The sequence below is a fragment of the Amblyomma americanum genome, chromosome 4, assembly GCF_052857255.1.
Source record: "Amblyomma americanum isolate KBUSLIRL-KWMA chromosome 4, ASM5285725v1, whole genome shotgun sequence".
NCBI classification, from domain to species: Eukaryota; Metazoa; Arthropoda; class Arachnida; order Ixodida; family Ixodidae; genus Amblyomma; species Amblyomma americanum.
Genome location: NC_135500.1, coordinates 12,961,549 through 12,975,726, shown reverse-complemented (window position 1 = coordinate 12,975,726; position 14,178 = coordinate 12,961,549). Strand labels below are relative to the sequence as shown.

Here is a 14,178-nt window from a genome sequence, read left to right as displayed (position 1 = left end):
GCTCTTGGGGTTGTGAATCAGAAGTCAACATTGGCACGGTCAGCATATTGCCACGTGCCTAGCGCCGCGGGACAGCCTTGTTTGGTGCCGACGATGACGAAGCGGTTGTTGTGGGCACGAGCGGCGCGCTGGTGCTGCTCTCTGTGACTCTGTGATCGGAACGGCAAGCCGACCTTATTCTCTGGTCCTCGGCAACGTGTACCTTCCCTGTGACTTCAGTCGTGACACTGGTGGAGGTGGGAAGGTACACGTTGCCGAGGACCAGAGAATAAGGTCGGCTTGCCGTTCCGATCACAGAGTCACAGAGACCAGCACCAGCGCGCCGCTCGTGCCCACAACAACCGCTTCGTCGTCGTCGGCACCAAACAAGGCTGTCCCGCGGCGCTAGGCACGTGGCATTATTCCCCCCCGTGAAAGAAAGCATCATCCCGATGACAAGGTGAGAGGAAGAAAAAAAAAATGAGGTGAACTGTACAATAACGCAAGGTTTCACTTGCAGGAAGCGCTCAGTAGCGCGAAAAGTATGGCTTTAAGCGCACCACATGCACAATTTCAGGCCGCTGGCGTCGAACACTGACGGTCACAGTTCCATCTGGAATGACTTCGTAATTAACGTTGTTTAAGCGGCGCAGGGCTTTATAGGGTCCGAAATAGCGGTGGAGTAGTTTCTCGCTCAAGCCTTTGTGGCGCACGGGGGTCCACACCCACACTTGGTCCCCTGATTCGTAGTGGACTTCCCTGTGCCGGAGGTTATAGTGGCGAGCGTCGGTGGCATGCTGCTCCTTGATGTGCAGGCGGGCCAGCTGACGGGCTTGCTCGGCCTGTTCTGCGAAATGGGCGGCATCGGGTTCGACCGCTTCTTCCCCGCACGGGAGCATCGCGTCCAACATCGTGCGGGCCTCTCTGCCATATACGAGACGGAACGGCGTAAACTTCGTGGTTTCCTGCGACGCCGTATTGTAGGCGAAGGTGACATACGGCAGGATCTCGTCCCACATTTTATGTTCGACGTCGATGTACATTGAGATCATGTCCGCCAAAGTTTTGTTTAGTCGTTCCGTTAATCCATTTGTCTGAGGGTGATACGCTGTTGTTGTGCGATGCTCGGTATGGCTGAGAGTTAAGGTGTCCCGCAGTAGCCGAGCTGTAAACGCCTTTCCTCGGTCAGTAATGATGGTCGACGGTGCACCGTGTCTGAGCACAATGTCGTTCATAAAGAATCGAGCAACTTCGCCGGCAGTACCTCGGGCAAGGGCCTTCGTTTCGGCGTAGCGTGTTAAGTAGTCTGTGGCGACTACGATCCACTTGTGTCCGTTCGAGGATAAAGGAAATGGGCCTAAAAGGTCCATGCCCACTTGCTCGAAGGGTGTGAGGGGTGGTTCAATAGATTGCAACATACCGGATGGCTTGAGCGTGGGTTTTTTTCGCCGCTGGCATTGTCGACAAGTCTGTACGTAACGTCTAACGCTCGGAGAAAGATGTGGCCAGTAATAGTTCTGCCGGACTCGGTTTAGGGTGCGTGTAAAGCCAAGATGCCCTGAAGTTGGTTCGTCGTGGCAGGCCAGGAGGATTTCGTGCCTTAGATCAGCCAGTAGGACTAGCAGGTATGTTTTCGCACTCGACGTAGAATTCTTCTTATAAAGCACCCCATTGAGGAGGCAATACGACGACAACCCCCGAGCAAGATACCGGGGTATTGTAGGATGCCCACCTTCAAGATGGTCAATAATCAGTCGCAGCTCGTCGTCGGCACGCTGTTTGGAGGCGAGATCGGACGTAGTGACTGCTCCGAGGAAGCTATCGTCGTCGGTGGCATCTGACGAAGGAGGGCCGACGGGCGCGCGGGACAGGCTATCAGCATCGGTGTGCTTCCGGCCAGACTTATAAATAACATCGAAATCGAACTCCTGCAGGCGCAATGCCCAACGTGCTAAGCGGCCACAAGGATCCTTTAAGTTTTTCAGCCAACACAAGGAGTGATGGTCAGTGATGACACGAAACGGTCGGCCATAAAGGTACGGGCGGAACTTGGCAGCGGCCCATACTACTGCCAAACATTCTTTTTCAGTGGTGGAATAGTTACACTCTGCACGGGAAAGTGCACGGCTGGCGTAGGCAATTAGTTTCTCGACCCCGTCTTGGTGCTGAACTAGAACGGCACCAAGGCCGACGTTGCTCGCATCCGTGTGTAACTCTGTGTCGGCATCATCGTCGAAATGTGCCAGGATCGGGGGGGAATAATGCCACGTGCCTAGCGCCGCGGGACAGCCTTGTTTGGTGCCGACGACGACGAAGCGGTTGTAGTGGGCACGAGCGGCGCGCTGGTGCTGCTCTCTGTGACTCTGTGATCGGAACGGCAAGCCGATCTTATTCTCTGGTCCTCAGCAACGTGTACCTTCCCTGTGACTTCAGTCGTGACAATATGAACACATTATGTTACTAAATTTGGCATTCAGGGTCAAGAACTAAAACTTTTTAGTGTAGTTGCCAATCGTCACTGCTATATGAGAAAGCATTCCAGGCATGGCCAGCTGCAGGAAAACATGCTCTGAAGATTAATACAATATTCACAACCAAAAGCAAAACAGCAGGATTTTTCTTGTCCTCACTGCTGCAGCAGAAGGCCCTGTTGACACAGCCAGCTGCCCAAAGAAATGCAATGGAGCCAGAATGCAACATTCAACATCAGGAGCAGCATTAAAAGGCAGGTTGAACAATAAGCTGGTTTGGTTTGGTTTGTGCGGGTTTAGCATCCCAAAGCAACTCAAGCTATAAGGGACGCCGTGGCGAAGGTCTCTGGAAATTTCGACCACCTGAGGTTCTTTGACGTGCACTGACATCGCACAGTACACGGGCCTCTAGAATTTCGCCTCCATCGAAATTCGACTGCCGCGGCCGGGATCGAACCCGCGTCTTTCGGGTCAGCAGCCGAGCACAATAGCCACTCAGCCACTGCAGCGGCGAACAATAAGCTGGGGTGAGACCATGCATGGTAGCATTGTTCACGACTCAGCCAAAAGCAGGCACGTGCACACTCATTCAGCATAAAACTGAGAAGGCTGTGCTATTCACCATGGAGCGCGATTAAAGTGTGGCCAGTATGTGGGCCACTTTTATGCAAGCATAGCATGCAAACAACCCGACATCAAAAACCTTGCTCAGGGATGTCATGCATGAAACTCTGAATTCATTCAAGCGAAGAAAGATTTTTTTTTACAACCTCATGAGCACATTGAGCTGTCCACTTAAAAATCCTTATGCTCTCAAATACAAAGTGTTGCAGAGGACCATTTAAATATAAGCCTCGTGCCAGCAAGCCGGACACGGAAAGCTTCCAGCTATGTAATACCACTCAATCTAAACTTGAGACCAAAAAGGACACTGCTTGAAAGCGACTAGCCTCCGGGACATAGTGCGGTCAAAAGTGGTGGTGACACCTTTTTTCGCCCTTCTTCAAGACAGTCGTTAGTCTTCGATCGTCCATTCCAAATGCACTGCGCATCATTTATTGGCTCAGCCAATCAGCTCACATAATTCCAATGGTACCTCTAGTCGGCAGGCAGTCCGGGACTTTAGAATTTAAGCAGCTACATTCAAAAAGCGCATGAGCTTGCAACACAGTTAGTGAACCCTGTTTGATATGGCTGCAGCAGTTCAAGGAGTGCGCCACTCAGCATTCACTTTGCAAATGTATGCACATAGCAGTCAACACTGCCGAAGCTAGTGTGCCTGTTCGCACAGGCTATGCCTACACCAAAAAAGTAGTTCACCATGCAACCAAAGTGAACACAGGCATATTTCATTGCGGAAAGTCTCAAATATTTAGGAGAATCCTCCAAGGTGGAGCAGATCTGTGATAAGGGAGTAATTACTCATTGGCATCCACCCAATTGCAGCTACAAAGAAAAGCTGTACAGCTTCCACAGAAACTTCGTAGCAGCCTTTGGGTGGATGCCTGTAATTACTCCCTTATTACAAGTCTCCTCCACCCTAAACCTCTAACCAGCACTGTTCCCACTGCGAGTTATTAACTCTTACCCTGCCCCAGTTAGCTCAGCTGGTAGAACGACTGCTCCAATGAAGCAGTGGTCACGGGTTTGAGCCCCGGACTAGGACAAATTTTTCTTTATCCAAGAAGTTTATGTGGAACCTGCACAGCTTTCCTTTTATTCATTTATTTATTTACCCACAGCACCTCAGTGGCATTAAGTGGTGGGGTAGGTTGTACAAAGCAAAAAAAAAAAGTTTTACAAGGGCAGTCACAATGACAATGCAAACACTTGATTGTCCACAACATTAACAAGAAATGAAGATAAAGCATTCAATTCTCGAACAGTGTGAGGAAAAAAACGACATCTTGAACAAATCGGTTCTTGATCTGAATTCGCGCACTTTATGGTTATGATCAACCTGCTCGGATCTGTAGTGTGGATGAAGGATGTACTTCTCTCTAGGAACAGCAATCCTGTTGTAATATATATTATGAAAAAATTTAAGCATTAGATTTCTCCTTCTTACTTGAAGGGGCTCCCATTCTAATTCCTGTTTTATGCCAGACACACTTATGTATTTACTATAATTCCCAGAAATATAGCGGGCCGCTAAGTTCTGGACTTTGGACTTTTTCTAATTTTTGTCTGTCGGTCTCGGCGGGTCCCATACAATACAAGCATATTCCAGCGCAGACCTAATATGCGTTTTAAATAGTAAATCCCTAGAGCCTTGCAGAAACATTCTCGTGTTACGGCGAAAAAAACCCAACATTTTGCAAGCTTTCCCAGCAACATAATCAACAAGTCGATGCCAACATAGTTTTGACGCGATGTACACACCTAAATACTTATATTCTAGAACAGTTTCCAGTAAGTGGCCGTTTATGTTATAGACGTAATTGGGTACATTCCTTTTCCTCGTGAAACACATGTGCACTGTTTTTTGCAAATTTAATTTCATGTGCCACTGTTCGCACCACCGGTGCAATGTATATAGATCTTCCTGCAAATCAAGTGAATCCCGAGAATTTTTCACTTCTCTGTAGACTACACAGTCATCAGCGAAGAGTCGCATGTAGGAAGTAATATTCTCTGATGTGTCATTAATGAGCACAAGAAAAAGCAACGGTCCCAAGACTGATCCTTGTGGGATGCCTGACATGACTGAAGTTACATTTGATTTGGCTCCGTTTATTGTGACCTACTGACCCCTTAAACTTAAATATTCCCTAATCCATTCAACAACCTTCTCCTTCATATTTAAACAACACAACTTGTGGACTAATAGACCATGATCTACTACGTCAAAAGCCTTTTTAAAATCAATGAATATGCAGTCAATGATGCTACAATGATCCAAAGCATCGCATATCTCATGAACAAACTCTGTTGTGTAACACAGGATGTTCCCTGCCGGAAGCCGTGCTGATTTGGATTTAATAAGGGATCGAGATGGTTCATTATGTTCACATATAGGATGTGCTCTAGAGTTTTACAGACATTGCTTATTAAAGATATAGGACGGAAATAAGAGACTAATTCCCGAGGCCCGGTCTTATGAATAGGGACCACGCAGGCAACCTTCCAATCTGTAGGAAGAGAACTGGTGAGCAAGATTTCTTGAATACGAGAGCTAAAAAAGGAGATACAGATTCGGCACACATCTTTAAAAGGCCATTGGACAAACCATCAGGGCCTCCAGCTTTGGACATATCTAGTCGTTGAAGTAATGCAGTAATTCCCCTTTATTCTATTTCTATGGGCGCCATAGGATTAAGCTGAACTGGTTGATAAGGGATGTCACAAGTTGTGCAAGGCAGAAATACCAAACTGAAAAAATCATTAAAGGACTTGGCCTTTTCAAGACTGCCATCTAACAGGTGGCCATTGTGCGCTATGGATGGAATGCCTACATTATCTTTACCATTGGGTTTAACGTATTGCCAAAATTTCTTTGGGTTCTTTTTGAACCTTGACGAGGAGGAGTCAAGGAAGCCCTTTTTAGCTTTTGCAACAGCCATCTCTAGAGCATTGTTAGCCGCCTCCACGTTTGTTTTCGTCAAAGAGTTGCGATTCTTTTTATGACTTTTAAACGCTCTTTGGCATTTGTTATGAAGGCGTCGTAAATCGGCATTGAACCATGGCTTACTCTTCCAATGGCTTGGTGACTGCACCCATGACGGAACAAACCTTTCCTGTAAATCTGACATTTTGCTTTTGAAGATGGAAGATGTGTTTGAATACTGCAAAAATTAACTATTTCTTTAACGCGCAGGCGCACTCCAATTTTGTCTCACTACCTTTTAAACAACGAAACCTTTAACTAAAATAACCGATTATAAATGTCTTGGTGTTTATTTTTCAACTGACCTGACTTGGAGAAAACAAACCGAATATATATCGTCAAAGGCAGCAAGAATGTTGAACTTCTTAAAGAGGAATTTCCGAGATGCACTTCAGAAGATTAAGGAAATTTTGCATTTCACAAACATCAGATCTATTATGGAGTACGCCTGTGCAGTCTGGGATCCTAAAATCGGGACCCATTGTGCTATGCTGGAGTGTGTACAGAATCGTGCAGCGCGATCTGTCACGAACAAATATTCTTTTAATGTCCGTAGTAGCTGCATCATTAGGGGTTGAACTGGGACTCACTGGAAAAGCGCCGTTTGCGAATTAAGTTAGAACTTCTCTACCGGATTTACTGCAATAAAACTGCCATTAACTCTAAAGCTTATTTGCTCCTACCACATTTTGTATCAAGAAGATGCGACCACGAATGGAAGATACGTGAAATGACGTGTCGTACTGATGCCTTTAAACGCTCTTTTTTCCCACATGCTATCAATTAATGGAACAAGCTGCCTCACTCTGTGATCGAATGCCACTCCGTCGCAAAGTTTCGTGCAATGTTGTCGAACCTCTGATGTGCTTTATGTACTTGGATACTCTTTCTGCTCTTCATATTTCGCTTCCTCCATTTCCTAACTTTGACTGATGTGATTTCACATTGACGATCCTTTTCATTTTACAAAACTTTTTTTGTACCAGAGGTTGAGCCCATGTCGCATGCTGTAAGATGTATCTTTGAAAATTGCATGTTTGTATCCCTCCTGCAATTATGCCTTCACGGCGCTGCAGAAAATGTGAATAAATAAATAAATAAATAAACTAAGCCACAATTCATTACCACTGCAAGTTTCTGACAAGGCCTCGTAAAGGGGAAAGTAAGCTTCTAATGCTAAGTCTATTTCAGCAGTATTAGCTTTAGAGTAATTATATATCTTTCTTACTGCATTTGATTTTACCTTTTCATAAGACACCTGCATTTGACACAGAATTGATTCATGATCACTGATTCCCGGCAGGACTAAAGTGGACGAAACCCAAGCTGGCCGGTTTGTCAGAACTAAATCTAATATACTGGTTAGTCGAGTTGCTTGGGTCACCATCTGGGTCAATGCGAAATCATGCATGATGTTTACAAATTCTCTTTCTGCACCAGAGGCAGCTCCGCACGAACTAGATTGTTGATTGAAACAGAGCTCTGGTAAGTTGAAGTCTCCTCCTATTACAAGCACTCTGCTTGTATCATTTCTAATGTTTTGTACAATTCTCTCATTATATCAACCGAGCTTCCAGGGGGCCTATAGAAGGAGCAAACAGATAAACATTTCCCGCTTGGCAACCTAATACAGCACCACACAGCTTCGCATGACCCAACTGGCACTTCAAGACGGGAGCTAGATATAGTATGATGAACTAATGTAAAGACATCCGCTCTGTGACTGTTCCCTTCTTTCCTGTAGCATGCGTAATCAGCTGGAAAAACTTCACTACCTCCGATATCAGAATCGAGCCATGATTCTGTGCCCAGAACCACGGAGGGCTCTGTCATGCGCAGTAGATTTTCCAAATTTTCAACCTTATTCCTGATGCTTCGGCCGATCACAACCAAAAAAGAAATGTTAGATACTGATACCGGCTTGTATTATGCACTCTCAACAACTTGCCCTAGACCTTCGTCGTACACATATTTTGTATCATTTAGGCGCAGCACATCATACTTCAGTTTTACACGAGTGCCTTCACTCTTATGCAGCTTCGAAAAATCTCACAGGAAGTTCCTATTGCGACATATGGCCTCAGAGAAATCTTCCCAAATGCTATCAGTTTTCCCTTTCAACTTCTTCACGTTGGCTAAGACGCTTTGTTTTTCAAAGAAGCAAACTTAGCAATGATAGGTCGTCTTCTTCCTTTGTGGTGTTTCCCCTAGTCTGTGCGCTACTTCAATGTGCACGGTGCCTACACCACGGTCAGAAACTATTTCCATGACGTGTCTTTCAGATGTCTCGGGAGGCTCATGAGTCTCTGTATCAGAAATTCCGTAGAATAGCAAATTATAATGCCGACTTCTGTTTTCAGATCATCGACTTATAAAGCGAAAAGCTTCACTACGCTAGTCAACACCGTGCTTCGCGCGAGCCGGCATATGTCAGAGCACGAGTGACGTCACGCACGGCGCAGGTGGCCGCTGCCGACTCCGTCGCCTCACCTTTAGCCGCTGCCGCGCGTAACGTCACGCACGGTGCAGGTAGCCACAGCCGCACACTTTGCGTCATCGTTTGACGTTCGCCGGAAGTGTTTACGCTGTGTGCTTTACACGTACACAAACGCTTTACAGGCGCCGCCACACATTTGCACCGGCTGCGTTTGCAATCAGGTTAATGGGAGCGGCGTTTTGAAGCGAAAAGCTTCACTATGCGGGTCAGAGCAGAGCTTCGCGTGAGCCGAACTGGTGAGTTATGCGCATGCGTGAAAACGAGTGACGTCACGCGCCATGAAGGTGGTCACTCCTCGCCACTGCCGCAGCCGTCGCCGACTCCGTCGCCTGACCTTTCAGCGCAGCCGCGCGCTACTGCGCATGTGCGTCATGTGCATGCGCAAGGAGGCTATATAATGCGCTTGCCAAAGAATAGGCGTGTGCACTCGACATGCAAGGGAAGGAGAGTGCAGCTGCTGCTAGACTACGCAGAAAAGCTGAAAAACTAAATTCGTCCGATCCAGAAGTACTCGCTTGGGAGTTGGCTGCACAACAGCGAAAAAATGATAAAGCCTAAGCTACGAAGCATAACCATGACGTCAAACGAAGCATAACTGAAGCTTTTCGCTTGTATATCCAGGCTTAACCAGAGCTAAGCCACTGCCTAATTTTTTTCAATAAGTTCTTCACCACAGTTTGGGTGTCTTCACATTGTTTCCTGCACGTGGTTAAGGTCGATATAATAGCTTCAAAGTCTCTTCTAACCTCTCGATTCGCTTCTTTAGGTCATGTAATGCAGTCATACCCTCCTCCTGCTATGCTTCAATAGCTTCTAACTTCAATTTAATTTCATTCTGTCCTTCCAGAAGCATGTCTAATGTATCTTTCATATCGGGTCCTGGATTCAACTCGACATCCCCCCCACAACAGTAACAAGAGAAAATAAAATGCATAACTACGCAATAGGACAAAGCGTCGCAGCTCAGAACGCTTGATACATTGCGACTGTAAGCTTGCAAACACAATGTGGGGCAGAACCGGCAAAACATGCAGACCAATATGACAAGAATCCTTAAAACAATCACCAGCCTGCGCAAGCAGAAGAAATTCCGTGTAACGCAACAGCATGGCTGCGCCGGTTACACGCCCCAAGTTGACACTGGCGGTTCCGCCTTCTTGTAGGCTGCATACGTGATGCGAATCTCAATGTTCGTAGGATGGCAGTGGACACTTGTCAAACTCAGCTGCAGCACTTTTTCCGTTGACGAAAACGTTGAAGTTCACCGATGTCGGGAATGGATGATGCTGGTAGCAAAGCGATTCCTTCGTGGTCGACGAGAAGTGGTGCGTCGGCAAAGCCACTGATAACCTGCGCAAGCAGAAGAAATTGCGTGTAACGCAACGGCATGGCTGCGCCGGTCACACGCCCCAAGTTGACATTGACAGTTCCGCCATCTTGTAGGCTGCATACGTGCCGATGCGGCTCCCGATGTTCGTAGGATGGCAGTGGACACTTGTCAAACTCAGCTGTAGCACATATTCCGTTGAAGAAAACGTTGAATTGAAGTTCACCGCTGTCGGGAATGGATGATGCTGGTAGCAGAGCGATTCCTTCATGGTCGACGAGAAGTGGTGCGTCAGCAAAGCCACTGATAACCTGCGCAAGCAGTAGAAATTCCGTGTAACGCAACGGCATGGCTGCGCCGGTTACACGCCCCCTGGTGGATGCCAATGACTAATTACTGCCTTATTACAAGTCTCAAGTACCATGACTGGCAACAGCCTCCTGCACTTTAATCTACTCCTTGGCACATTTCTGTCCTCCAAGTAATCAAAACTTAGATAAGTGAGAATGATATATGTCAGTATCATATGCGACTGATAGGGCGAAGTGCTCCTGCTCCATCCACACCCAAAATGTATACACAAAGAAAATTATAGCCAGAGGGCCCAAACACTGAGTGCCCCATAGAGATGCTGATGAAATCAGCAGTGGGAACATGCAGGATTTTTAAGCAGGAAATTGCCAAAGAAAATACCTATGATAATTGTAGGGGAAGCTCTTTGTTGTTTGAGGCCAGGACGGGATTTTTGCGGACTAAGACATATAGAGTCAGGTACCACGAGATAGACACGTTGTGCGTTGCGTGCGGAGAGGAGGGGGAAACGGCTGAACACTTGATACTTTTCTGTAAAGGGCTTCCCCCTACAGTGGAAAGCAGTGGGGCTGATTTATCCAAGGCATTGTGGTTTAAGGACAGTGAAGGGAAAGTAGATTTCAAGCTGGTAGGAATAACCAAGCGAAGGTTATCTGATTGGTGGCTAAAATCAAGAGAAGAGTAAAATTTCATAAGTCATGGCTAGGTGGCTTGAGCCACTAACCGCTACAACCATGATTTTCAGTGCTGCCACTTTGCCTGGCCTGCTGAGCATGAAGTGCAGTAAAGTGCTGCCTTGCACTGACTGAAGTAGAAGTAGACCAACATGGCAGAGCTCATGCGGAGAAGATGTGGCCACCGCCTCGGTGAATAATTCTGGTAATCATGGAAGGAAGGTGCAATACTTGTTTCACTCCCATTCAACTTTGCCATTAGGCAAGAAGGAGGGCGTGAAAGAAGGAAGAGAATCCAAGTTAATTTTGACCACCTAGTGTTTCAACGAGTGCCGACAGCTCAGAGGCATGTTCTGCAATTCTCCTCCATCCTGCCTTGATGAAGTGGTGGCTGTTCGCAATGATTATGGCGGTGAATTTTTTTTTAGCACAAGGGCATCTCCAGCCTAACAGCCCCAAACGCATGGCAGCCGGTCGACTCGGGCCCATAACAAATTATGCGATCCAAATTTCTGAAGGTGTAGTAAAACCAAAAGGAACTAAAAGTTGTGTACACGGAATAACTGAGGGGTGACGGTTAACCATTGTTGTTATAATGCAGCCAACATCAGGTTTGTAAAACGTACCAGTCGAGCCTTGTGGGCAGGGCATATTCATAAATCGTGTGCGTAATTCCCGGTGCGAATTCCTTCAAGAAAACGATTTCCTGGGGATGACATTTGTTGAGTGAAATCGCGCGGTGCAGTGGCCGCCGACATGGCCCTGCTCTCGACCATCCGCTTGGGCACTTGCAATGCCACATCGAACAGACTACTGTCGTAGAACAAACAGTCCCCGCGAAGGGATACCAACCATGTAGTGCAGCTCACGTGGCTGGTCACGACTGCGTGGAGCACCGGGCTGGGCGTAGATGTTCTCGTCGCTACGACTGCGGCGAAGCCCGACACCCGATGGTTCGCCAACGCACACCTCGTCGTAGTCGTGGGCGACGGCCGAGTCATCCAGCGAGGGAGCAGTGAGGCGCCTGAGCGGAGCCCTGCCGTACAGGGGGTTAGGCCGCATCTGCTCTTTCATTCTGGCGTACACGTCGTGCGCGAACGTCCTCGGGGGTTTCACCGGCGGCGAGGCAGCGACTCGTTGCGGTGACAGCATGGCGTCGACCCCATTCGGTCGCACCGAGCAGAGTTCGTAGTGGCGGGCCCTCTGCAGCACAGACGGCGTCCGGTCGTCCCCGTGGGCCGCGCCTCCGGATTCGGGCCTTCCTTTCCCGTTCGGCTGTGCTCGTCCGCCGTCCGCCGGCTCGAACCTCGCGCGCAGCTTCTGCACCAGCGGCGACGCGCGCGGCACCGGACTGGCCCGCTTGAGTCGCTGGGGCCGTCTCGGGGGGCCGTTCATGCCGCCGACCGGTTCGCGTTTCTCTGCTCGCCAGTCGCGCTGAAACCCATCGTGAGATGGTGGATTCAGGGCTACACTGTAGCTGGCTGCAGCACACTATGTTACACGGGTACCACAGTACGCACTACGGTTACAGTGAACAGGATTTGGATTACAAGCTGTGCGCACCACGTGACCCCCATCTCTCTCCTCCCCTCCTTGCGTCTTCTTTTATCGGCAGAGAACTGTTGAGGTCAGCTGGGCTAGTTGGTACATAGTTAGGGCGAGGGGGGGCTGTCAAAAACAGACGAAGGAAAAGAGGATGAATGCACGCAAGTACGATTGGTTCAGGTGTCTAACGATATATGAGACAGATACTGTGCCATTTCCTTCCCCAAAAAACCAATTATTATTATTATTATTATTAGTCCAGTCGTAGTTGTTTGCATTCCAACTCTTGTTCTTCGTCTCTTTTGACTGGGTCTTTTCTTTGTGCGTTTTTACCATTTCTTTCCTTCCTCCATCGTTCTTACTCTCAGTAGAGTGAACTATTATAGAAGATAGTGTGTCAAACGCATATGCCGCAAGGCGGATTTAAAGTGGTGGCGAAGGCTGGGCCGAAAAGTGGTTTAGCGCGACTGCAGCACAACCAGAGGATGGGGGGCAAAACACTCATATAAAGAAATAATAAAGCTACAAAATTGGAATGTAATCTGCCAATAAAAAAGAAAAAATATATTAGAACCTTGTTTTATGAAAGAGGTAAGTCATTTTATAAAACCTGGCAAATTTTGTATTTTTGCAACACTCTTGACCTGCCCCCTATTTATGAGTGTGCGGTGCATTACAGCGCGTCTTTGCAGGCCTTGTTTCGATACCCGGCCAGTGCTGTGGCATGTTGCAAGTTGCGCGTCCGCGCCATAAGTGTCGCCACGGTCGGAACGATTGCAGCGATCCTGGTATCTGGCAGCAAACGCGGCTGGAGTCAATGACACAACGCGTCTGCGCCGCCAGTGCCGCCGCGGGCAACGCTGCAGCGCAGTGGCAGCAGACGACAGCGACCGGCGCAAGCATAGCGAGCAAAGTTTTGAGCAATTTATGTTTTTACCGCCAACTCCCAGGCACCGCCACCGTCGCATTTCAAAATCGTCCCCATTGGCTCTACGGGAATGTCACACCCTTGACCTGACCCGGCTAACCCGGCCACGCCAGTGTCTGGAAGTGTTGCTGCCTTTCTATGCTGCCCCTCCTTTACCAGTCACTTTCATTGCGTTCCCAATTGCACATTAACAAGGCCATAACTAGCAGGAACTCGAGCACACAAGGCGAGCACATTTGACTGGCAAAGGTTGGGGCGCGCTGAAAGGCAGCAACCTTCGAGAGGTACGGGCTCGAAAACGCGGATTCTACAGAAAGACCGCTTTATAATTCGCGCCAAAGCATACGTATGGTGACGTCATTTTACGTCACGTTTGCATAGTTTGCTTCCCAAAATCCAGGGAGCGCTGGAGGAGCCTTCGCTACCAGTGTACATCTACCTTGTATGCCGCCTGTGAATCAAAATTGAGGGGGAAAAAAGGGGGGGTAATTTCCGCTAGGGTCGCTGCCAACGTTATCCTTTCCTGAAGAACATGCTTGAAGCGTCTCGTCTATTTTAATGGGCCCAGAGATCGCCCAATTATTGCTCAAACTGCCCGCTAGGAGGAAACGGCTGAACACTTGCTACTTTTCTGTAAAGGGCTTCACCCTACAGTGGAAGGCAGCGGGGCTGACTTACCCAAGGCATTGGGGTTTAGGGATAGTGAAGGGAAAGTGGATTTTAAGAGGTTAGAAGTAACCAAGCGAAGGTTATCTGATTGGTGGCTAAAAGCAAGACAGGAGTAAAATTTCACAAGACATGGCTAGGTGGCTTGAGCCACCGCCCGATGTAAAGGGTT

At 48.0% G+C, this 14,178-nt stretch overlaps 1 protein-coding gene across 3 annotated transcripts in view; it reads right to left on the bottom strand.

Moving 5' to 3' along the window:
* The window catches only part of LOC144127801 (DENN domain-containing protein 2D-like), a 352,039-nt gene extending 339,245 nt beyond the window's left edge, over positions 1-12,794 (bottom strand). For 2 of the 3 annotated variants that reach the window (XM_077660718.1, XM_077660719.1), the window contains exon 1: positions 11,720-12,406. In XM_077660718.1, the coding sequence (XP_077516844.1) occupies positions 11,720-12,262 (543 nt within the window). In that variant the 5' untranslated portion in view covers positions 12,263-12,406. Of the gene's footprint in view, positions 1-11,719 lie in introns of all 3 variants that reach the window. The other variant, XM_077660720.1, reaches the window with a different exon arrangement.
* Between the last annotated feature and the right edge of the window lie 1,384 nt (positions 12,795-14,178).